This window comes from Schistocerca cancellata, chromosome 7, assembly GCF_023864275.1.
Source record: "Schistocerca cancellata isolate TAMUIC-IGC-003103 chromosome 7, iqSchCanc2.1, whole genome shotgun sequence".
In the NCBI taxonomy this organism is placed as follows: Eukaryota; Metazoa; Arthropoda; class Insecta; order Orthoptera; family Acrididae; genus Schistocerca; species Schistocerca cancellata.
The window spans coordinates 590,574,716-590,600,660 of NC_064632.1; the positions used below are offsets into that span (position 1 = coordinate 590,574,716).

General features: G+C 40.9%; 1 protein-coding gene across 1 annotated transcript in view; it reads right to left on the minus strand.

Annotated features, from left to right (window-relative positions):
• The window catches only part of LOC126092915 (lysosomal acid lipase/cholesteryl ester hydrolase-like), a 102,712-nt gene that overhangs the window by 13,335 nt on the left and 63,432 nt on the right, over nucleotides 1-25,945 (minus strand). The window contains exons 3-4 of the mRNA XM_049908646.1: nucleotides 24,976-25,060; nucleotides 14,824-14,966 (exon numbers count right to left, since the gene is read on the minus strand). Coding sequence (XP_049764603.1) covers nucleotides 14,824-14,966; nucleotides 24,976-25,060 — 228 coding nt within the window. The remainder of the gene's footprint in view (nucleotides 1-14,823; nucleotides 14,967-24,975; nucleotides 25,061-25,945) is intronic.

Sequence of the window (25,945 nt, forward strand, 5' to 3'; positions counted from 1 at the left end):
CATTTGGTACAGCACTCGCCCGCCGAAGGCATAAACCCTACAGTATGCGTTAACGAGTGCAACGGCTACCATCTCGATTTCACCTTACTTGTTTTGGTGCCACTGTCAGATTCTTCGTAAGGCCTGTACACTGCGAAAATATTTCATGAATCTCTTATATAAGTTAGCACCACGGTCTTTCATAAGAGACGTGATAAAAGAGCCTATCACACAGTTAAAGATTTAATAAATTGACTTTTGCAAAAGATATTTGACAAGGTTCATTTACTATAATTTGGGCCTGAGCACTCTATCGAAGATGAAAGTCGATCGGGTAGTTTGCAGTCCTTGGCAGTGAGCTGGGAAGTTGCCTGTGATTTCTGTGGTGGATGAAGGAGCAGGCGTAACGTGTGCAACGGACTGCTGGGTTATAAAGGCATTGTGCTCACAAGCTTGTCGGTCTGCGAGAGACAGCTTGTACTCGAGCCACGTTCCAATGTAAGTTACAAAGTACGCTCGTGTTTACGGCCAGTGGCTGTTTGTTGCGTACAATGCTAGGTGTCATTGCTTCTGTCTCAACTGCACTAGGGCCTGCACCATATGAGAAGTGTAATACACAGGGCGATTCAGCTGCCCCTGTCGATTCCGTTTTATGCAACCCGCAACTTAACATCTAGCCTTCAAAAACCACGCTCAAGATTTTCGTTTTCTCTCGTTCCCTACGCACTGTTAGCCCTACAGGAGAAAAAAAGGAACAGGACCTTTTATAGGAAATTTTGTGTAGTTTAATTTTGTACTGGGGCACGTTTTCGCTACAGGCAACGGTTTTCGAGGTACACGAGAAAAAAAAAAAAAAAAACGTGCAAAAGTGACCATCAAACGCACTTCATCCACACACTCATCCCTCACCAGTCAGGATTTCTAGTGTGTTTCTCGTGGCACTCCCTCGTACCACTGTAAAAAAAGTTTCCGGCGACACGAACTATTCCCGATATTCGACCTTTTTTGTTCTCTGTTGACTGGGCTCTTACGCCACAAGAATAGTCAGCTGTTTTGGTAACATTATTAATTTATACATGGCCTTGAGGGTAATGAAAGGAAAACGACTTTTGCAAACGTTACGCTAAAACTAATCATGTTGACAATTCGATACAAATTTAACCCTTCCAATTACAGTAATTTATTGGCCAGAAGGCCTGACGAATACAACGATTTAATTGTTTTCTTATGCTGTTAAAATTCACAAAATTATTAGATAAAATATATACAAACATCAATTTTAATACTCGTTAGTGCTCGACTAAGCGCGTGCCGGAATACTGCCAGTCAACGAAGGCCAAAGAAAGGTCGAATGTGGGAAATAATTCGTGCACTCGCAAATATTTGTACAGTGGTAGGAGGGAGCGCCATGAACAACGTATTAGAAATCCTGACCGATTGGGCTGAGTGTGGGAGAAGTGCTGCGTTTGATGGTCACATTTGTACGTTTCTCTTGAGTAACTCGAAAACTATGGCCTAATGCGAAAACGTACGCCAGTGAAAAATTTTACTACATTAAATTTCCTACAGTAAGGCGCTGTTCATTTTCTCTCTTGTAGTAATAGTTTGCACGTGGCGAACGAGAGAATATGAAAATCTCGCACTTGGTTTTTGAAGGTCAGTTATAACGTGCGGGTTGCATAAAACGACACCGGTAGGGGCAGCTGAATGACCCTGTAAAGTGAAGTGCACACCGACAGGTAAGTGTACCCTAACTAGGCAAGGAGAGTCCGAGTTGGGGTAAGCATACGCTGCCTCATGTTGACCAAGAGCGACATGTACAAGGTACTCCGCAAGCTCCCTAACGGAGTGTGGCCAAGAGTATTTCTAATACGACTATCTGATCGACTCTTCCCTGTTCCACTTGTGAATGGCGCACAGGAAGAATGATTATCGGTAAGCCTCTGTATTCGCTCTAATTTTTCGGGTTTTCTCGCCGTGCTCGTTTCGTGATACGTATGCGAGGAGGGAAGTAATATGTTGTTCAGCTCTTAAGGCACTTCTAGTGTGTGCCACTGGAGTTTATTGAGAATGCCTGTAAGGCTTTCGCGCCGACTAAAGGAAGCCGTGACGGAACGCACCGCTCTTTGTTAGATCTTCTCTCTCTCTACTATCAATCCTACCCGATAAGGCTCCCAGATTGATGAACAATACTCGAGAGTCGGTCGCAGAAGCGCCTTCTAAGCCACTTTACACGAGTTACATTTCCTTAATTTTCTTCCTATGAATTTCCGTCTGGAATCTGCTTTTGTTTTATGTTGTCAATCCACTTAAGGTCGCTCTGGACAGTTACTCCTACATAATGCATGGTAGACACTGTTTGCACCAATTTGTTACCAATAGTATAATTGTAAACTTGTGGCTTTCTTTTCCAACGGGTGTTCAGGGTCAGCTGCCAGGGCTTGCACCATTCACCAATCCTCTGCAGGCCATTGTGCAAATCGATATCGTCTTCTGGTGTTGCTACTTTCTTATTGACAAGCACATCATCTGTGAACGGTCTTCGACAATCAGTGGATGTATGCCATTGGTATAGATGTACTGGTTTTAAGTACTAACTGACCACGCATATTTACGTTCACGTTTGTATTATGGCTGGTTACAGGGTTTATATTCTGAAGGCCACTGTACCTGTACAGTAAATGTCCCACCAGGTATCAGTTGTGCTTACTGCCTCTCCCTTACGTGGGAATTCTGGTCTCTAACTGTGAACCGTCTATAGTCAGTCGTTAAGTACATTTATGGAGAGCGTTAAAACAGAATTATTGATTAGATGTTGATCAGTTCATTTACCTTTTGGCTATTTTATGTTTTTTGACATCAGATATTTCACTTATATTTTTGGTATTGGTTAGTAGTTGATTGTCGAAACAGAGTACCTTAGAGTCTTGGCACTACAGTTACAACTTTGTCGAAAGTTCGTTTCGTACATAATATCAAGTAATCTAATTCCAATGCAAATATAAAACTGTGTTAGCCTGTTAATAACATCGATTATATTTTTCTGCTCTAGAACGTTATGGATTATCTTCTTCCACAACAAAGCTGTTCTTGTTAAGGTGAAGCATTACTGAAAACTTGTGAGAACGATACGTGATATCACCACTTCGCTCTGTGAACCACTAACAAGACATTCGCAGTATCAAAAAGCCAATTCGCTTTACGTATTTTAGTTGTTGAGATAACTTTGTAACACATGATATAAGCATTGTATACTTAATTTTGAAGATATTTTAATTCTTGAATTAACATTGTGACACTTGACAAACATCATAGAACAATTTAGATGTGGACATTTAATTTGATGATCCAATTGTGCCTTACTCCAAGTGTAGGCCCAAAAATTGAATTAGCCGCATTCTTCCCACAGCCAGCTGTGATTCAGACTGCCTATTTGTTTGTGTGCTTATCTGCTTTGCGTAGTATTTTAGCCAACATCTGTTTTCTCTGCAGGAATGGGCTTGGTCTGGTTAAATTTGCTGCATTACCTCATTTAGGAATAAATGTGAAGTGTCAACGGTCTGTTAGGCATATTATTTTAATGTCACAGTTGTTTTGTGGCTATTCAAGCATACAAATAGCATTTGGGCACTTCATTTGAGAGTTCAAAAGTATGTTTTGATGATTTGGCTGTGTGTGTGTATGTGTGTGTGTGTCATTGTGTATGGAAAATAATACTGTTTCGGTTTATATAAAAAATTCATTTTTGGTGATGTATTTTTGTAGACATTCTAGTCATGAAAACAAAATTGTGGCTCTTGAGAAGAATCATAGTAGAATTTGGATTTGGGGAATATTTAATTTGAGGATCCGTTGTGCCTTACAACAAGCATCGTGCAATAATTGCGCTTTTGCCACTCATAAGTCTGGTCCTACATTGTGACTGGCTATTTCACCGTAATCGTTTCTAAAATAAGGGACTGTGATCACTAATTCGTTCAAATGGCTGCCACCATACCAATAAATGAGGTTTGGCTTCTTGGAACATGTATGATGCCATGGAGAAGGAAGACTTTAATTTCATGTGAAGATAATCATGATGATGATGATGATGGTGATGATGATGATGATGTCCTCGATAAGGAGGGCGTGGTTTGAGGGTGACATGGCTAGTAGATATATGGAGAATCTAGCTCACCTGCAATTATACAGGTCATTAAAATACAAAGTGGAGCAGAATACTCGTAGATATGCTACTGATAAGTGAAGTTAATTGAGCGGAAAAATAATGAGAGCACATTCCCAAGAGCGAGAAAATAGTTTATAAAAATTAAATGTGTTGATGTGGAATTTAAATTGAAATGTTAGAATGTCTTTACTGAAGGTCCCTGCCTAGAGTGTAGCCTTCTATGGAGGTGAACTGAGAACAATAAATAGTTCAGAAAATTCAAGCTTTAAAATGTGGTGCTACAGGAGAATACCGAAGATTTGATGAGTATATCAGGTAACTAATAAGATGATATTACATCAGTTTGTAAAGAGAAGAAAGTTACAGTACAACTTGATTAAATGAAGGGATCTGTTGACAGGATGTATCCAGAAAAATCAAGAAAATGTAAGTTCGCTGATGGAGAGATGTGGTGAGGGTAAAAACTGTGCAGAGAGGCCAAGACTTGACTGATGTAAGCAGTTTGAGATAGGTGGGGGTTGCTGTAGTTACTCAGAGGTGAAAGGGGTTAGTTGGGACATACTAGCGTGAAGAGGTTCATCGCACCAAGACATTGGCTTGAAGACCTCTACATTGCTAACTGTGTCCACCAGCTACTTGGACGTCTTGGTAAGAAATGCTGGTCTCATAGCGTCGCAGCAGTGTCAACGGAAAGAGAGGTTCACGTAGAGTCACTCCAGCACCAGTCAGCTGCGTTGCCTGGACAAGCTGCTGGCTGCAAACAGTGCAGCGCGCAGCGGTGGCGCCACCCCAGTGGGGGCACGCACCCAGCAACTGAGTTAAAGACACGTCGGTACCACAGGGAATTTGGTACACAATAGCGACAATATGGATCGTCTAGCAACAGAGAAAATTTGAAATGTAGGGCAGTAGTACACTCAAGACAAGACAATCATCTATCACCAGTAAAGGATTGTAGTACAAAGTTCCAATTTCTGATCAAACTAATGCTGATATCTTCGATGTAATACACCTGACAATTCCATTGATAAACCCAGATGTAGCTTTCTGACATAATTTTAACTCTTTATAAAGCAATCTCTCATGCTGATTTCAAAACCTGCAAACATTTCTTGGATATACAACGTCACGTCTGAAAACGGCAAAATTTTATTTTTTGTGAAATGGCATGTCACTGGAAACTTTTCGTCAGTTCTCGGTATTGTTCATGAAGTGCTGTAACTCACCCTAAGAGGAATTCCAATGAAACTGTTAGCGGTGCATCAACGCTGACTCTAAGTCATTATGGCCTTTGTCCATTAGTTTGCCTGCACGTAGGGACACTGGTTCACCTACCTGCCAAGGGCAATGACATCATCAGTGCCTTTGTACGCATTAAGGCCGTGAGGATGGTGGATGGCAGGAAATTTAAAAATTCAATATATCATTGGCAGGAAATTTAAAAATGCAAGATTGTGAGAAATTAAAAAGATCCAAGATGACGGAACTAGGCCGTTTGTGCTTTGCAACACCTACCCATCCCCTCCCCTTCCCCTACTGGTCAGAGCATAGTAATCCACAGATCATCAGAATGAGAGAGCCAATCTCACTAAAGCCATCTTGACTGGGCTCTAAAGTATCTGAATGCTTTAAATTTCTTGCACCGTGTTCAAAAGCATATTTCCTGAAAATTATTTAAAGGGTGTAACATTCGATATTTGCACATTAAAAGTACTTTATAGACCCGTACAACGAAATACCCAATCACGATGTAGCAGTCTTGACATTTCTCGGAAGTAGTCAAATGTCCTGATTTTTTTCCCATCTTGTTCAAATACATTTACCCAATACATTACGTATTCAGTGTAACTTGCAATATCTGAACATTAAAGTACTTTACGGATATTAAAATGAAACATTAAAACGAAAGAAATAGCACAATGTAGACTCAGAGCAGCCTTTTTCGTCGTGCTCAGAAGTATTCGAACGATCTGAATTTTTGTACTATGTTCAAAGGTATTTATCCAGAAAAGACAGTAAAGTGGCTCTTCCATATGTGAAACGTTCGAGTAGACCATTCAAATGGAACTGCTTAAAAGTAATCAATCTGAACCGTTCTGTGTGGTTTTCAAAGTATGTATGGAAAATTTGTAATACTCTACTTGTGTACATGCAAAGTTCGATTTCTGTACCATAGTTGTAAGCCACAATAGGCCCTCGAATCGTTTATTCTACGCCTCTGAACTGTTCTACAATGCTCATCAAGTCTCACTGAGAAAACAGGCAGGCGAGCAGACATCGGTAAGACCGAACTCACTGACTGAACGTTTTACTTATTCCAACTAACTTGCCTTGCTGAAGTCCAGGGCATCTGATTTTCGGCTTCGTGTAGTACGACATGAAAGCTGCACTCCAAGACACACATGGGCACTAATGGTGATGTAAGTTAAGCTTAAAGTGCACGTGTCAACGAGAATTGCGAAAAAAACCAATATTATTCCATATCTTAATTCGAAAAAAATCGTCTCTAAAAAGTGATATCAGAGGCGGTCAAGTATTATAGTGACCTCATGCAAAGGTGCTAACTTCACCTTTCAGTTCAAAGCGTATGTCGCCTTAACAGTGGAAACAACTTGACATCGTAATGTTATACCGCACTGAACAATAGTATATCTGAATAGGTATGAAAGCAAGTTTCTTATGCTCTCAAAGTCAGCCAAACGTTATACTGATGGTAAGGTACTGACTGTATCTTCCATTCCAAAACGTTTCTCATACCCTGCTTATAATGCTAAATCATGTCCTCATACAGTGGAAACTACCATCATCCATCCAGATATTTTGTATGAATTTTATGAATCAGAGTTATCCTGGGAACTCTGATTTACTAGCTCTTGCTATGGGGTGGCTGTGAGCTACTGGGTAGGGTGTGGGATGTTTGTCAGCTGCTGGGGGATGTCAGCGACTGGGGGTCATTTTCCATTGAAAACAGGCAACGGTAAATGGTAAAGAGTAATCGGTGAACAGCTAACAAGTAACAGATAATAGTAAACAGTACACAGTAAATCACAAATCGGTAACGGGTAATGGGCATTGTGTAATGGTTAACAGTGAATGGTAAATGGTGGATGGTAAAAAGTAAATGGGTAACAGGTAATGGGTAGCAAAAAAATAGGTAATCAATTACTGGTAAGTTGCAAATGTAAATGGGAAATGGTAAATGGAAAACTGTAAATGGTAAACAATAAATACACATTATCTGGTTAGATTTCCCCATTACCCATTATCCATTACCTGCTACCTGTTTAGTTATTACCCATTACCCTTGTACCACTTATTTGTCCTATATCATTTACCATTACCTGTTACCAGCTGTTATATGTTTACACTGGGAAACAGGCCACTATTAACTGACACACCAGTACTTTGACACTGCTCCATCCCCATCCCCCCCCCCCCCCCCCCCCCACTACCACCCTATCCAGTAGGTCCAGCTTCTCAAATAGCTGACACCCCACAGCAACCGGTGATCAGTTGTAAGAGCAAAAAGTTTGTAGATCAACTGTGATTTATAAAAATTCTGGCAAGATGTGCAGGGCGAATCACCTAAAGCTTGGACTGCAAGTATTGCGGAAATAAAAAATGATACTGATATGCAGCTTTCACAGAATGGATTGGTAGTCAGGGGCTCGTGTTGTTATCCAATAAACAGATTCTAATAATACCCAGAAAGTGTGTTTTTGTGCAAACATACACTGCCTATTGACATTAATATACTAAAGGTAGGGTAAATTAGAATGCCAGTGGTGTTCTCTGCTGGATTCTAGTGCGAGTCTTTTAGAAGATATCACATATTGAAAAGTACCAACAATGACACTTGTACAGTACCTGTGGTACCATACATTAAAGAGTAACATGAGTGTAAACACTAGTCATGTAGATTCTGACTAGTAACGAATCAATTGACCATCACAGGTTGTGTTCAAAATTACCACTGGCAGTGGCAATACATGCTTCCAGTCGAGTACGGAACGACTGCTGTACACGTGCTAGCATTTTAGCGGAGGCTGCAGTAATACATCGTTGGATATCATCAGGCGTAGTCGGTATGTCCTTACAGACAGTGTCTGTCACCTTCCCCAACAGGAAAAAGTGTACCGGCGTCAAATCTGGGGAACGGGCCAGCCAAAGTACAGGTCTTCTGTGTCCAATCCAACGATCTGGAAACAATTCATGAAGAATTGCTGTAGTACTTCGTGGGGTATGGCTGGACAGCCATCACGTTGGTAGCACAGGTGCCTCCTAGTCTGCAGAGGAACGACATCTAGCAGCCGACGAAGATGGTCTATTAGGAGGCTGCGATACTTGTGCCCATTCAGTGTTCCATCTGTGGATGTTGGGCCTATGAGCTGCTGATTCAGTATCCCGCAGCACGTTTACGCTCCATGGACGCTGACGTTCTGCGTGATGAAGCCAACGGGGATTGTCAGCAGATCAGCAGTGCATGTTTCGGCGCCTTACCTGGCAATGATTAATACACTCCTGGAAATGAAAAAAAGAACACATTGACACCGGTGTGTCAGACCCACCATACTTGCTCCGGACACTGCGAGAGGGCTGTACAAGCAATGATCACACGCACGGCACAGCGGACACACCAGGAACCGCGGTGTTGGCCGTCGAATGGCGCTAGCTGCGCAGCATTTGTGCACCGCCGCCGTCAGTGTCAGCCAGTTTGCCGTGGCATACGGAGCTCCATCGCTGTCTTTAACACTGGTAGCATGCCGCGACAGCGTGGACGTGAACCGTATGTGCAGTTGACGGACTTTGAGCGAGGGCGTATAGTGGGCATGCGGGAGGCCGGGTGGACGTACCGCCGAATTGCTCAACACGTGGGGCGTGAGGTCTCCACAGTACATAGATGTTGTCGCCAGTGGTCGGCGGAAGGTGCACGTGCCCGTCGACCTGGGACCGGACCGCAGCGACGCACGGATGCACGCCAACACCGTAGGATCCTACGCAGTGCCGTAGGGGACCGCACCGCCACTTCCCAGCAAATTAGGGACACTGTTGCTCCTGGGGTATCGGCGAGGACCATTCGCAACCGTCTCCATGAAGCTGGGCTACGGTCCCGCACACCGTTAGGCCGTCTTCCGCTCACGCCCCAACATCGTGCAGCCCGCCTCCAGTGGTGTCGCGACAGGCGTGAATGGAGGGACGAATGGAGACGTGTCGTCTTCAGCGATGAGAGTCGCTTCTGCCTTGGTGCCAATGATGGTCGTATGCGTGTTTGGCGCCGTGCAGGTGAGCGCCACAATCAGGACTGCATACGACCGAGGCACACAGGGCCAACACCCGGCATCATGGTGTGGGGAGCGATCTCCTACACTGGCCGTACACCACTGGTGAACGTCGAGGGGACACTGAATAGTGCACGGTACATCCAAACCGTCATCGAACCATCGTTCTACCATTCCTAGACCGGCAAGGGAACTTGCTGTTCCAACAGGACAATGCACGTCCGCATGTATCCCGTGCCACCCAACGTGCTCTAGAAGGTGTAAGTCAACTACCCTGGCCAGCAAGATCTCCGGATCTGTCCCCCATTGAGCATGTTTGGGACTGGATGAAGCGTCGTCTCACGCGGTCTGCACGTCCAGCACGAACGCTGGTCCAACTGAGGCGCCAGGTGGAAGCCGTTCCACAGGACTACATCCAGCATCTCTACGATCGTCTCCATGGGAGAATAGCAGCCTGCATTGCTGCGAAAGGTGTACTAGTGCCGACATTGTGCATGCTCTGTTGCCTGTGTCTATGTGCCTGTGGTTCTGTCAGTGTGATCATGTGATGTATCTGACCCCAGGAATGTGTGAATAAAGTTTCCCCTTCCTGGGACAATGAATTCACGGTGTTCTTATTTCAATTTCCAGGAATGTATATGTGCTTCATCACTAAAAATGATTTGTGATACATCGGGAGTATCCTGTCTTAATGCCCATGAACAGAAGTTAACGCGATTCTCGTAATAGTTTTTATGGAGCTCTTGACGAAGAGAGATGCGACAGGGATGGAACTTATGCCGATGGAGAATGCATAGGACTGATGCCACTTCCTCGTGCGATTGCGCGGGAGGTAACGTGCGGATCAACTGCAACAGCATCAAGAACATTTATTTCCTCCTCTTCTGTCGTCGCTTCTTCCCTCCTGTTACGTTTTCTAGGAATTACACTATCATATTCATGTAACTGCTTGAAGAGGTTGATAAATATTTGCTGAGACTGTTGATGTCTATCGGATATCTTGCCGCATAGACTGTACAAGAACGAATTGCATTCTTCCTACACTCCCCTTACACCAAGAGCCTGTCTGCATTTTCTGCACTGGTTTCTAGTTTCTAAGTATTATTACAATCTCTTTATTGGCTAACAATACGAGCCCCTAACTACCAATCATTCTGTGAATACCTCACATCAATAGTACTTTCTATTTTCGCGACGTTTGCGGCGTACGTTTTAGGTAATTCACCCTGGATGGTTACAGTACAATATTTTTCACTGTGTTTCAGCATGATTTAGTATTATCAGCAGAATATGATAAACTTTTTGTACTCCAGTTCACCGTTAATATTCTAGCAAGGGGCATTACAATTTCTGACAGATTTTGAAAGCGGGCAGTTAAAAGTATAGCAATCCTTCCTTCTTATATTTACGAATAAGTACTAGTACTGTTTGGAATTATCAGCAGAAGATGACACACATCATGTACAGCAAATTCAGCCAATGTCTTAGATTTTACTAAGTATAATCTTTGACTAATATTCAAAACATAGCAACACCAGCATAGAGACACCGTAATATTTGGCTGACTTTGATATCGGCTTTATAGACGAATTATTGCCGAATTTTGAAGTGATAATAACGTTATTCACTTTGGTGATTCTCGTCGACAAGTGGACTTCAAGCTGTAAGTTAGGCCAGCAGTTTTGCCCATTTGTGTCTTACTGCAGGGTGAGCCGAGAACGCAATGGATACCAGCAAGACAAGAGTCGTTGTGACAAACAAAACGCTCGCTCAGCAAGTTCACTCTGCTGGCGTCTGCCTGTCTGCTTTACGACAAATACCTTAAAAGTGGGAAATAATTCGTGTGATGCTCCGTTAAGCATTACGCAATTTGATGTGTATAAATAGACATATGCATGAACGCAAGTGCTGTTTTACGTGACTTTTGGATAACACTTTAGAACATATACCAGAATATTCAGATCTATTGGCTACATTGGGCAGGTTCAAGACAACTGCTCTGAGTCTACACTGTTTCATTTTAATTGTCAGTAAAATACACTACTGGTCATTAAAATTGCTACACCAAGAAGAAATGCAGATGATCAATGGGTATTCATTGGGCAAATATATTATACTAGAACTGACATGTGATTACATTTTCACGCAATTTGGGTGCATAGATCCTGAGAAATCAGTATTAAGAACAACCACCTCTGACCGTAATAACGGCCTTGATACGCCTGGGCATTGAGTCAAACAGAGCTTTGATGGCGTGTACAGGTACAGCTGCCCATGCAGCTGCAACACGATACCACAGTTCATCAAGAGTAGTAACTGGCGTATTGTGAGGAGCCAGTTGCTCGGCCACCATTGACCAGACGTTTTCAGTTGGTGAGAGATCTGGAGAATGTGCTGGCCAGAGCAGCAGTCGAACATTTTCCATATCCAGAAAGGCCCGTACAGGACCTGCAACATGCGGTCGTGCATTCTCCTGCTGAAATGTAGGGTTTCGCAGGGATCGAATGAAGGGTAGAGCCACGGGTCGTAACACATCTGAAATGTAACGTCCACTGTGCAGAGTGTCGTCAATGCGAACAAGCGGTGACCGAGACGTGTAACCAATGGCACCCCATACCATCACGCCGGGTGATACGCCAGTTTGGCGATGACGAATACACGCTTCCAATGTGCGTTCACCGCGATGTCGCCAAACACGGATGCGACCATCATGATGCTGTAAACAGAACCTGGATTCATCCGAAAAAATGACGTTTTGCCATTCGTGCACCCAGGTTCGTCGTTGAGTACACCATCGCAGGCGCTCCTGTCTGTGATGCAGCGTCAAGGGTAATCGCAGCCATGGTCTCCGAGCTGATATTCCATGCAGCTGCAAACATCGTCGAACTGTTCGTGCAGATGGTTGTTGTCTTGCAAACGTCCCCATCTGTTGCCTCAGGGATCGAGACGTGGCTGCACCATCCGTTACAGCCATGCGGATAAGATGTCTGTCATCTCGACTGCTAGTGATACGAGGCCGTTGGGATCCAGCTCGGCGTTCCGTATTACCCTCCTGAACCCACCGATTCCATTATCTGCTAACAGTCATTGGATCTCGACCAACGCGAGCAGCAATGTCGTGATACGATAAACCGCAATCACGATAGGGTACAATCCGACCTTTATCAAAGTCGGAAACTTGATGGTACGCATGTCTCCTTCTTACACGAGGCATCGCAACAACGTTTCACCAGGCAACGCCGGTCAACTGCTGTTTGTGCATGAGAAATCGGTTGGAAACTTTCCTCATGTCAGCACGTTGTAGGTGTCGCCACCGGATCCTACGTTGTGTGAATGCTCTGAAAAGCTAATCATTTGCATATCACAGCATCTTCTTCCCATCGGTTAAATTTCGCGTCTGTAGCACGTCATCTTCGTGGTGTAGCAATTTTAATGGCCAGTAGTGTATTATTAGATGTGGTAATATTACAAGTTATATCCTTTACATAATTTTTGGGATAAATACTTTTGAAAATGGCACAACAAATTTCAGCCTGTCGGATACATTTGAGCGTGGTCAAGATGGCTGCTCTGTGGCTACATTGTGATTGGATCTATAAAATGATGGCCTCTGATTAAAGGCGTGGAGAGGGAGGGGGATGGGCGATTGTTACAAAGCAAAATGGGAGGAATTGCGCCATCTTGAATTTTGTCGATATTTTTTTAATTTCCTACGTACATCACTATACTAACAACAAAACTGTAAAACGGTGGTGTCTGTGTATTTGTCTATTCGAACACTCTAATCTCCAAAACAACGAGGCGGAATTTTATGGTGTTTTCCCAGGTAACTTAAGTCTACCTTGTGGCAACGTATGGGCTTATTGCATCAATATCGGTTGTTGCAAGAGAAAAGAAAAAAGATATCGTGATCTCAGGTTTTAACCGAAACCATTATGTCTGTCCTTTTGTCTTTTTGAACATACAAATCTGCATAACTGCAAGACGAATTTGAAGGCATTATCTCAGTGAAGCTGCACGCCAAACGCTATCTCTTGTGGGAATCCTGGATGGTGAGTGAGGGTTTCTTGCGTAGGCGACGCAACGCTAGTGTTGTGTAACAGGCTGTGAATCTGGTCAGACGGGAAGCGTGCTTGGGTGGCCGAAGCGGTTAAGGCAACCACTTGCGCCAAGCGAAAGATCCGAGTTGGAGTCACGTTTCGGTGCAAATTTCCGCTGTTACCATCGATTCACTTCGATTCCCAAATGCGGCTAACATCATTGATAAACTTTGAATAGTGTTCTTTGAAAGTGTAATGGCTAGAAGTACAAAATCGGGAAGTGTCGCCGGCCGGAGTGGCCGAGCGGTTAAAGGCACTACAGTCTGGAACCGCACGACCGCTACGGTCGCAGGTTCGAATCCTGCCTCGGGCATGGATGTGTGTGATGTCCTTAGGTTAGTTAGGTTTAAGTAGTTCTAAGTTCTAGGGGACTTATGACCACAGCAGTTGAGTCCCATAGTGCTCAGAGCCATTTGAACCAATCGGGAAGTGTCCTTTCTCATTCGCCCATAGCGCATATTAGGTCAAAGAACTAGATACCACGTAAGGTCCACACACAGAAGGTTCTCTCCTTCAACGTACAATGCCAGACCTCACACTAGAGTTGCGATATCTGGATCAATCTGACGCCTTCAGTTCACTGTCATCAATAATATTTCCTACTGTCCCGACTTTACGTCATCCGTTTTTCGTCTGTTTCCAGAACTGAAAAAATAGCTTCGAGGCCTTCACTTTGATAGCGATGAAGCGGTGAAAGCAAAGGTGACGTTGTAGCTCCATCAGTAAAGGCACACGTTCAGCAGTGACGGTACCAACTAACTGGTCTCGTCGGGAGAAATGTGTTGGCCACCACGGTGCCTATGTCGGGAAATAAGTATGTAGACATGAAGAATATAGATGTGGAATGTCAATACAGTTTGTTTGATTTAAAAAGTCGCAAGAGTTTTCACATAAAAAATTCGGAGCCATTGCTTTTCAGCATTGCCACGTAATTAGTTATACTTCTATCTATAAGAGTTCGTTTCGACACAGTCACAAGTGCAATAAAGCAATAAGAGGACAGAGGGAAAGGGGCTGATCATTAACTGCTCTTACGAAGTTGGCAAATATTGGAAATGCTGTGGGAAGGTCAAGGCTGCCAGTTTGGTCTTGTCATTGAGAAGACAATCAAGTGCTACATCAAGTTTGATTCGTTCCAGCAAGTCGAGTGGTGTATGTCTTTATTGACAAGGCGAAGTATCTGAAGAGTATCCACGACAAGTAACTGAAGTAAATAACTAGTTGTAGCTATCATTGAGTAGAACTCACTCGACCATAATAATGAAAGTGGTATTACTAGCAACAGTGGACTGCGTACCTCAAAGGAGACCAACCGGTCGCGCGTCCCGAGGAAGAAGGCGGTGGGCAGCGTCGAGTTGAGGACGTGGTAGGCCGGCGGCCGCTCGCTGCCGTACTTGCTGAGGTTCTCCTCCGGGCCAAAGTCGAACGCCTGCAGGCGCTCTGGGGGCGACAAGAGGGACACTGCGTCATCCCAGCTGCGCTGCGAGTACTGTGCGTACGCGTGAGGAGGCGCGCAGCGGGACAAGCCATTGCGAGGACACGAACGTCAGTAGCCGCACAAATAAACAGATAAACAAAGGCGGTTCAACATCACTGCGTGTACACTGGGCCTCCTTTGTCACCCTCTATCACGTCATTAACAACATCCGTTGTAGGTACGTACAAACTGTGTGTGTTTTTTGTTGTTTAAATTGAAGGAGGAGGGGGAGCAAATGAAAGGAAAGGTGTTATTGACATCAGCTGCATCAGGGCTTTGTGGGGCATCAGTAGTCATCATCATCATTATCATTTAAGACTGATTATGCCTTTCAGCGTTCAGTCTGGAGCATAGCCCCCCTTATACAGTTCCTCCATGATACCCTATTCAGTGCTAACATTGGTGCCTCTTCTGATGTTAAACCTATTACTTCAAAATCATTCTTAACCGAATCCAGGTACCTTCTCCTCGGTCTGCCCCGACTCCTCCTACCCTCTACTGCTGAATCCATGAGTCTCTTGGGTAACCTTGCTTCTCCCATGCGTGTAACATGACCCCACCATCTAAGCCTGTTCGCCCTGACTGCTACATCTGTAGAGTTCATTCCCAGTTTTTCTTTGATTTCCTCATTGTGGACACCCTCCTGCCATTGTTCCCATCTACTAGTACCTGCAATCATCCTAGCTACTTTCATATCCGTAACCTCAACCTTGTTGATAAGGTAACCTGAATCCACCCAGCTTTCGCTCCCATACAACAAAGTTGGTCGAAAGATTGAACGGTGCACAGATAACTTAGTCTTGGTACTGACTTCCTTCTTGCAGAAGAGAGTAGATCGCAGCTGAGCGCTCACTGCATTAGCTTTGCTACACCTCGCTTCCAGTTCTTTCACTATGTTGCCATCCTGTGAGAATATGCATCCTAAGTACTTGAAACCGTCCACCTGTTCTAACTTTGTTCCTCCTATTTGGCACTCAATCCGTTTATATTTCTTTCCCACTGACATTACTTTCGTTTTGGAGATGCTAATCTTCATACCATAGTCCTTACATTTCTGATCTAGCTCTGAAATATTACTTTGCAAACTTTCAATCGAATCTACCATCACAACTAAGTCATCCGCATATGCAAGACTGCTTATTTTGTGTTCACATATCTTAATCTCACCCAGCCAGTCTATTGTTTTCAACATATGATCCATAAATAATATGAACAACAGTGGAGACAGGTTGCAGCCTTGTCTTACCCCTGAAACTACTCTGAACCATGAACTCAATTTACCGTCAACTCTAACTGCTGCCTGACTATCCATGTAAAGACCTTTAATTGCTTGCAACAGTTTGCCTCCTATTCCATAATCTTGTAGAACAGACAATAACTTCCTCCTAGGAACCCGGTCATAGGCCTTTTCTAGATCTATAAAGCATAGATACAATTCCCTGTTCCACTCATAACACTTCTCCATTATTTGCCGTAAGCTAAAGATCTGGTCCTGACAACCTCTAAGAGGCCTAAACCCACACTGATTTTCATCCAATTGGTCCTCAACTAATACTCGCACTTTCCTTTCAACAATACCTGAGAAGATTTTACCCACAACGCTGATTAAAGAGATACCTCTGTAGTTGTTACAATCTTTTCTGTTTCCATATTTAAAGATTGGTGTGATTACTGCTTTTGTCCAGTCTGATGGGACCTGTCCTGACTCCCAGGCCATTTCAATTATCCTGTGTAGCCATTTAAGACCTGACATTCCACTGTATTTGATGAGTTCCGACTTAATTTCATCCACCCCAGCCGCTTTATTGCACTGCAATCTATTGACCATTTTTTCCACTTCCCCAAATGTGATCCTGTTTCCATCATCATTCCTATCCCATTCTCCCTCGAAATCTGAAACATTACTGATCGCATTTTCACCCACATTGAGCAACTCTTCAAAATACTCCCTCCATCTGCCCAAGGCATCCACAGGATTCACCAGCAGTTTTCCTGACCTGTCCAAAATACTTGTCATTTCCTTCTTACCTACTTGGCATCAGTAGTGACGGCAGAAAATATGTGCCGCAGTGGGACTGAAACCCGGGATCCCCTGGTTACCAGGCAACTGCGGTAACCACTGCGCCACTCCAGACACAGTGTTTATGGCAACTGCGTGGACTATTTCGGTACGCCTCTCGGCCGACACGTGTTCCCACCTAGCGAAACCTGCCAGTAGTCGCTGTCAATGTCCTCGATGCCTGCTGCTAGAGATTCCGGCAGGGGGTCAGACGTAACCGCACTGAGTACGATTCACTTCGATGGACAGTGGATCCACAACGTTCAGTGGGGATGCACTGTTACGTCCGACCTCCTACCGGAATCTCTGAGCAGCGGGCATGGGGACGCGGACAGGGACTGCAGATAGGTGGTGGCGTTAGGTGAGAAAGCGGGTCGGTCGAGAGACATGCTGAGACAGACCGAGCAGTGGGCGTATACGCTGTGTCCAGGTGGTGCAATGGTTAACGTTATTACCTAGTAAGCAGGAAATCAAAGGTTCGAATCCTGGTCTGGTACACATTTTTGCTCGTCGCGTCTGACGCCACACAAAGTCCTGATGCTGCTAATATCAACAATACCTTCTCTTCCTTGTCCTTTCTCCCGCCTCCACCTTCAGTTTACATAATACATTTCACAGCTACGGGTTCTGCATGCTGTCTGTTCTTTCAGATATATCCGAAAAAAAAAACAGACACCATGCATTATTATTATTATTATTATGTGCGATTGGACCCATACGGATCACGCAAAGCTTTTCCGATTCAATTTTTTAATTCTCCAAACTTCTCTCATTCTTTCCCCACGAATTCTCTTTCTTTCCCCTGTCCATTTTGTCCCCTGTCTCTTGCAAACTTCATTCTCGGGTTGTACTTTCCAACTATTGATTTTTTGCCTGTATACATTTCTGTTTATAACTTCTGACGAATTTATTTGCGCATTTGCTAGATCTGTTTTGGTTTCTTTTATCCAGGGTATGGTTTTCAATTTTTCAATATATATTAAAATTTTGTGTGTGAGTCTGGGTGTTGGGAGTCTGTGGATATGACCGTAAAATTTTAGTCTTCTTTTCCGGATGTCTGCGGCGAGGTTAGATAATTTTTCTGTAGTTTTCCGAGACACCATGCATTCATATAATTTATTAATTTTTTTAGGCAACAGTGCTACACATAAATTAAGTGACATCTTGTACTGCTTGTAGAATACTAGCGTTCAACACAGGACAGATTGGTGAATATACAATGTATAACTCTGTACATATGTATAAGGGGCAATGATAAGATTTCCATTCGAGGGTGTTGCTGCAGCGAATATGAAACGTAGCGCAACTCCGATGCCGGTATATAAGCCCCGACGTGTAGGCAATATTCGTGTCTTTGCAATGTATGTGCGGTACATATGGAAACGTGAACAACAGCGACGTTGTTACCAAATGCGCCCAAACAGGACCAACGTGCTGTTATTCTTTTCATGGCTGCCGAAAGACAGACCCTGGTAGACTTCCACAAGCGATGTGTGTGTGGGGGGGTCACCACACCTCTCGAAAATCACAGCTGTCGAATGTTGCGCAAAGTTCCACGCTGGTCGTGATTCGACACAACACGCTAGTCGATCTCATAGACCAGGCTTATCCGTAACGACCAACTGAAGTGGGAGACACTCAGGCACCCTCCCTATAGTCTATAGTCCTCACCTCTCAAAATGCAATTACACACCGACCATTCCTTAAAAGGGCCTTGAAAGGTCGACGATTTCAATCGGATAAGGCTGTGCAGCAGGAAATTACAGACATCATCACGTAGCATGACGTGCTGTTTCATCAAATTGGGATCTTCAACCTGGTGTGTCGGTGGGAGAATTGTCTCAATAATCACGGCAACTCTGCCTGATTGATATGCCGATTTTGGACTTAACGGCCGTTGAGTGGAAACTTTTTCATTGCCCCTTACATAATATGTAAGCACTGCTTCAACCAGGTATTCTTGCAGAGGGCAACACAGTTATTACCGATAGTCCACTTTCGAGAATCTCTGCAGAGAAAATAAAAATTTTTCGTTGTAAAAATACACGAGCTTTTTGGTAAAAGACGTAGGTAAAACACAAATGGTCAAAAAGTTCAAGTATATTATCAAGCCAAGATAGCTTAATAAAATGGTTTAAATATCTGATTAAAGGATACACAAAATGGAAGCAGCATATCAAACCTAAGGCAGGGAAGGTCATAAATCCCAAGTCCTTAATATTAGAATTACTCTGAAACTGGTAGCCAGATGTGGAAAGAGTACAATGGTGTCGAATTTTTCATTTTTCGAACTAAGATACTAAAAACCAAAATTACTATGCTTACATTTAAAAATGTGTAATTAATGTAGCAGTGAAAAGAGAACATACATCATTTGCTGGGGACTTTACACAATTCACCGGTTTGAAAACAGATTTGCGGTATCTCACACGCTGCCAGAAATATTTGAGGTGAACAATTTAGTAGAATCAGCCTGTTTTATTGAAACATAGTATAAGGGTGCGAAAACCCCACTGCCCTCACTACAACTAATCACCTGAGCTACAGCAGGGTTGCACACTAGCCCACATTTCCATAGCAATGTGGACCATGGAAGATCAGTCAGGCTCATCCCAGTGCCTTACAAATCACAACATTATATGGTTGGTGTCATACTGTTATCGATGAGGTACACTGCTTTACAAATCACAACATTATATGGTTGGTGTCATACTGTTATCGATGAGGTACACTGCTTGACAACTGCTAAGGAACAAATAATAGTTGCTAAGATACAACATTCAGTTGCTATTGAAGAACCAAAAGACCACCCAACTAATTATAATAAAAGTAAATGTAGTTGACAGTTCACGGAGCACCATTTGAAGTTTTTATGGAATCAATTACAGCAACATACCATGTCGCGACAGTAGTATATGTATGTCATTCCTGGTGCAAAGAGCATATTTTTTAAAAAATCTCAGAATTAAAAACAAGATTTTAATTTTGTTTATTCCATAGTTTAAAAATTTATCAATACTGATGAACGAAATTTTCATCTAATTAAAAATAGATTTATTCAATAAAAATTTAAAATTTAAAAATACAAAAATTCTAAAATTTAATCTAATTTAATAACATGAACTGACGTATCTTTATTTTGCTTTTTACCTCAATAAAAAAATTTAGTTCAGAAATTTTCTGCAATTTATCTTCATTTTCTGACAAGATTTTAGAGTAACAACCTGGAAGAGTTATTTTATATTTAACATCTAAAAGCAAAAAAATTTTTTCACCATATTTAGTCATCCAAATGTTGGATTTTGAATTATTGCAAGATTTTTTTTTCAGTTCTGTTAATTTAGTGAACACTTCTATACAACGATTACTATAACTGTTAAATTCACTTACTAGATTTTCAACAATACCACTCATGTTTTGATTTTATTTATATGGAAAATAATCGTATTTCAAATTTTTTTTAAACCAAAACTTTTAATATTTTGAAATGTTTGATAAACGTTTTAATTTCTGAAAATCTCAATTTTTTGGTTATTATTTTCTTTCACTTCCAAGAAATACTTCAAAAGGAAATGTAAACATTTCATAATTCTTGAGGAAAATTTTCATTTATTCCATCTTTATGTAGATATTTTGTAATTTAATGTTAGTGAATAAAGAACTTTTTTCGATTAGTTTAGAAAACAACGAAAATAAAGTAAGGTATATCAAATTTATAGGTATTATAATAATTTGTAATATCTAGTTCTACATTTGTTTTTTTTATTTAATTCACAAATTTCAATTGTCAATCAGAAAATGGAATTTTTGGGTTTTTCAGTCTTTCTTGTTCTAGTTCAAGTGATTTTTCTGGCTCGTGTTTAGTAACAGAAACCAGAATTTCCATACTTTTACAACAATTTTACCATCTTTTGAAACTGTTCTATTTTCCTTAGCAGTAGTCTATAGAAGAACAGAAACTTCTACATCTTTTCTTGAACTCCAAGTGAATATTGTTATTTAAACTCTTTTCCAAATTATTTCTTTAAAATCCTTAAAAATCCACCAAATAATTCCAATGGATGAAATACTTATTTGTTTGTTTTTAATTTTATCATTATTAAGAATATTGTTCCTCATAGTTAAATCATTTGATAGAGATGAAGTTAATATAATAAGAGTTGCTGAACCAAAAATGGATGTTCTTTTCTAGGTAAAATGTTATATACTTTAACTGTAATGACATCAAAGAATCTTAACACATTTTTAATATGTAGTTTAATATTTGATTTACCAATGCTGAAAAATGTGGTCCATCACTATGACTAACATCCTCCTAACAAAGAAGCAGTAATTAATATTAATATTAGTGAATGTTGTATTCATATGAATTCTTCTCAATAATAAATTTATCTACTCTGATGTGTGTATTAGGTTTTTTAAATTGAATAAATTTGCCAAATTTTTCGAATTATATTTCACCAAAACGAATATCTACGATTTCTTTGTTAATGTATAATTTATTATTTTTTGGTGTAATATTTGGAGTTAAAAAAGTTTATCTTATTGGAATAGTTACCTTTTTTAAGAACAAATGAATTATCACTCAACTGAAATAATCAACTCATTTATATTAATAAAATTTATGTAAATAAATGACAGATTGGGAACTAAAACAATAAAAACAAAAAAAATAAAAAATAAACATGGTATGCTTTTACCTAATTCTATTCAGTGTTGTATATTCTAGCATGTGGTTGGTTACATTGGAAAAAAATTAATAATTTGTATGTTTATTCTAAAAGTCTAGATCAACGAGAGTATGTAGAATTTATGAAAAATATTTAAAGATAAGTAAAACGAAAAGTTGTTAATTTCATTGAGAATAATGATGAAATTATTTTGTCAGATGAATATGAAAGTAGTTCAGTTGTAGTTTCTGATGATATAGTTAGAGAATATTTTAATACTGCTAGACATAAGGTAATATGGCTTATTCAAATTCAGCAAAACAAATATTTAGAGGTAATCTTAAGTGTTTAAATATTTTCAGACAACATGACACTAATTTCATCATATTTGTGATTTTGATGATTTTAAAGAAATATGTTGGTGATGTTGGAATAAAGATGAGTTTAGTATTATAACAATAGATGTGAGATGAAAATTTAATAATGTTGACTGCAAAGAAAAGATTAATAACTTTTAATACTTAAATGTAAATGTTAAATAAGTTTTAAATAAGTTTTCATGATAAGTGTGAACATTAATTAAAATATTTTACTTCTTTTCTAATTTTGAAGTGTCTGTTAAGCGAACAGGAAAATCAATTTTCCCTTTTACAAATATTTCATCTAATTATAATCCAATATTTCTGTATTTACTAACTCTTGCTCCATCATGATCAATGTCACGTAAAACTGATTTTATTGAATAAAGAAAATTTATGATATGTATTTTTTATATTAATTACATCTCTTAATTAATTATAAATTATCTACATGAAAGAAAGAGCATCCAGATTTTCTTCATTGCGTTTCCTCAATTTCTGTTAATAGTTTTCTTGTTGGTTTTTCATAATAGAACTTCATTACATGTTTTAAAATGAAATTGTTTTGTTTCATCTTGTCTTTTAAAATCACAATAAAATTGTATGTTAGCTTTAATCGTTTTATTATTAAAATATTCTTAAATTTAGTGATTACTTCTATTTTATTTGATTAAAAATTGTTGTGGTTCAACAGTATTATCAACATGATTAATTTCAGATGTCATTACTTTAATTTAAAAGCAGGACTTTTCTATTAGTTCATTTAAGTGATTTAAAAAATCGTAAGCATCTAGAAAATTGTAACCTGAAAAATTTTTCAGAAAGTTTTTTGTTTAACTTCTTGATATTTATCTAGTAGAAGTTTTTGAAAATAATTCTCATTATTGATATTATTAATATTAATCTCAGAGGTACTGATATGATCGATCAATTGTTGTTTATTAAGTTTAGAATAATTTTTTAATTATTTCATTTTGCAGGTTTTACGAAGATTTTCTGAGAATTTTTTATTCAGTTTGTTGTCATTATTATTTATACTGTCCTCTGATCTTTCAATAAGAGGGATTACATGTTGTTTGTTAAGTTCAGAATAATTTTTTAAATTTTTTGCTTCACAGGTTTCAGGAAGTTCTTTCAAAGCTTTTTGACTGAATTCGTTATCATTAGTATTGTCGACCAGTTTTGGAACAGGATCGATTAATTTTTCTATATTAAGTTTTGAATAATTCTTTAAATTTGTTGTTTTACAAATTGATCGAAATTATTTTATATTTTTATATCCTAGTCCTCTCTTCTTCATTTCTTTCCTATTAAAATCAATACATTCAAAGAGATCTTGTCTAGTTAAATTTGAATAACCTTTTTCTTTACAATAATATTAAAAATATATATAACTCTATCTATGATTTTCTTTAAAATAGTTTTCTATGTCTTCGAAATAGCTGATTTTTTGCATACATTTTGTTTTGCTATTATTTATTATGTAAAAAGTTCTAGTTCTTTAAAAAATTAAAATGTTTGTGGCTGAAATGTAGATGAAAATGTCAGTCATTTATATAGATAGATGATGTTTGACAGAACTTATTTGTACAGAAAAAAATTTATGAAGTTTTTATTTATTACACAAAATGTGAATTTCGTTTTTTGGAATTGATAGTGTCACCTTGTGATTCAAAATGCCTGCAGAAGGTGGAAATGGTTCGCGATAGCATGCTGGTTCTTGCAGGCAGACCACTACACTGCAAGGCGATCGACAAGTATCCCTACTGGCGAATAGGAGCAGAAATCACATTCCTAGGGATATTGCTGCAAACCTTAGAACTACTACCAGTACACACGTCTGTGCCAAAACCGTTTTGTGGAAATTAAACCAGGCTGGTTTGTATGCTTGGAAACCTGTTACATGAATTCCACTTCAATCATGCCATAATCGAGAAAGAGTTCCTTATTGCAGGGAGCATGTTGGTTGGGCTCAGCAACAATGGCCCAGAGTGATGTACTCCCACGAATCCCACTTCATTGTGGAAAGTGATTCTTGACAACAGTTAGTGCCGATAAAGCTGGGAATACGTTACAGACCACAGAAGGTTCATGAACATCATCGGTATGACCTAGGCGCTATGCTGTGGAGCGGTATTATTTACAATGGGTCAACACTGATGTATATCTTTGCGTGAGGTACTGTTGCAGCGCAGCGGTACTATAGAGGGAGTATTCTGAATCGTGTCCATCTGTTTATGGAAGACAAGGCCCGCCCAGACAGGACAATGACGTGTTGGACTGTGAAGATATTGAACGTGTGGAATGGCCTGCATATTTCCGGACTTAAACACTATACGGGATGCCTGGAACGCTCTTGGCAGACGTATTTATCGAGGAACGCTCCCTCTCCGAACCGTGCAAGAACTGAAAATCGCATGGAAAGACGACTAGGGCAAGACACCCGAAGTACTCCTCAAGTAAGAGTAACAACTGTGTAACGTGCATTAGTGCCCAAGGAGAGCATATTCGTTACTCAGAGTCCGATACAAACCTTTGTGTTGGGAGTCTGACCTGTGATATAGATGAACGTTATTTATGTCTGTTATCTTGCTTTACCATGTGGTGAAATCTGTGCCATTTATCGTTATAAGCGTGTCAGTCCACGTTTGTTATGTATGGATTGTGTTTCATGTCATCTGTTATTGCCTGTAGTTCCACCTGTCCAGTAATTTCTCTGTCCCTTATCAGTTATCAAATAGTGTAGGCCCCGGAAAAACATCACATAGCATGTTTGAACCATTTCAGACAATGTTATCTTACTACGTTAACCACATCGGCACAAGAAGAACAAATTAGTAATAGGGAAGGATGGGATAATGTTGCTGCAGAATGCGGTACTTACTGGCCCTGATGTTCTGGAGGTAGTGGGCGAATGTGGTGGTGGGCATGCCACAGGAGGCGTGCGCAGCGATCGCGGGCAGCCGGTTCTGAAATGTACCGTGAGTTGTCAGTCATTGTATCCAATGTACACACACTTCATGCGCACATAAGAGGGGAAATAGAAGGGAGGATGGGCTGGCGTACGGTGGCGGAAGCGCACCTAGCGGCGTAGAGATTACGAGAGTACCGATAGAGGCCAATGACTAGAAGTGCCGCCAACCCCATCTCAGCCGCGAGTATTTAGGATCGCCGTTGCGAACTGGAGGGCCAGTTTTAGCCAGTTCGTTTAGCCAGTTAGTTCGAGCCAGTTACGCCAGTTAGTTCGTGACTGTACGCCGTGGACCTCCACCGTGTTATTGAGATGAAGCTGCAGACAGTTTAGCAGACAGACAGCAAGCACATAGCAACACTAGGGTGAACGTGGCGACCCTCTTGCTTCAGCAGCAGTGAGGCTACATGGACTATATAGAAGAGAGCTTGTCCCACAGCTCATGGTAACTTAAAGTTAAGTATCTCTTTGTTTAAGAATTAAGAATACAGTTAATATGGGCGTTTAGTTTGTGTTATAGAAACAGGATACCAGCCACCAATCAACATGCTTTGCTTGCTTCCCTTGGTACAAGCTTACAAGAGACAACGAAATGCCATAAAAGATGGCGACGAGTATAATTCAGAATATTTTGCTTGTTTCTCTTGTCTTTCAGATTGCAGGGGTTTCTAATTGCAAATTTGTTGTTCAGTTAGCCGGCCGCGGTGGTCTAGTGGTTCTAGGCGCGCAGTCCGGAACCGCGGGACTGCTACGGTCGCAGGTTCGAATCCTGCCTCGGGCATGGATGTGTGTGATGTCCTTAGGTTAGTTAGGTTTAAGTAGTTCTAAGTTCTAGGGGACTGATGACCACAGAAGTTAAGTCCCATAGTGCTCAGAGCCATTT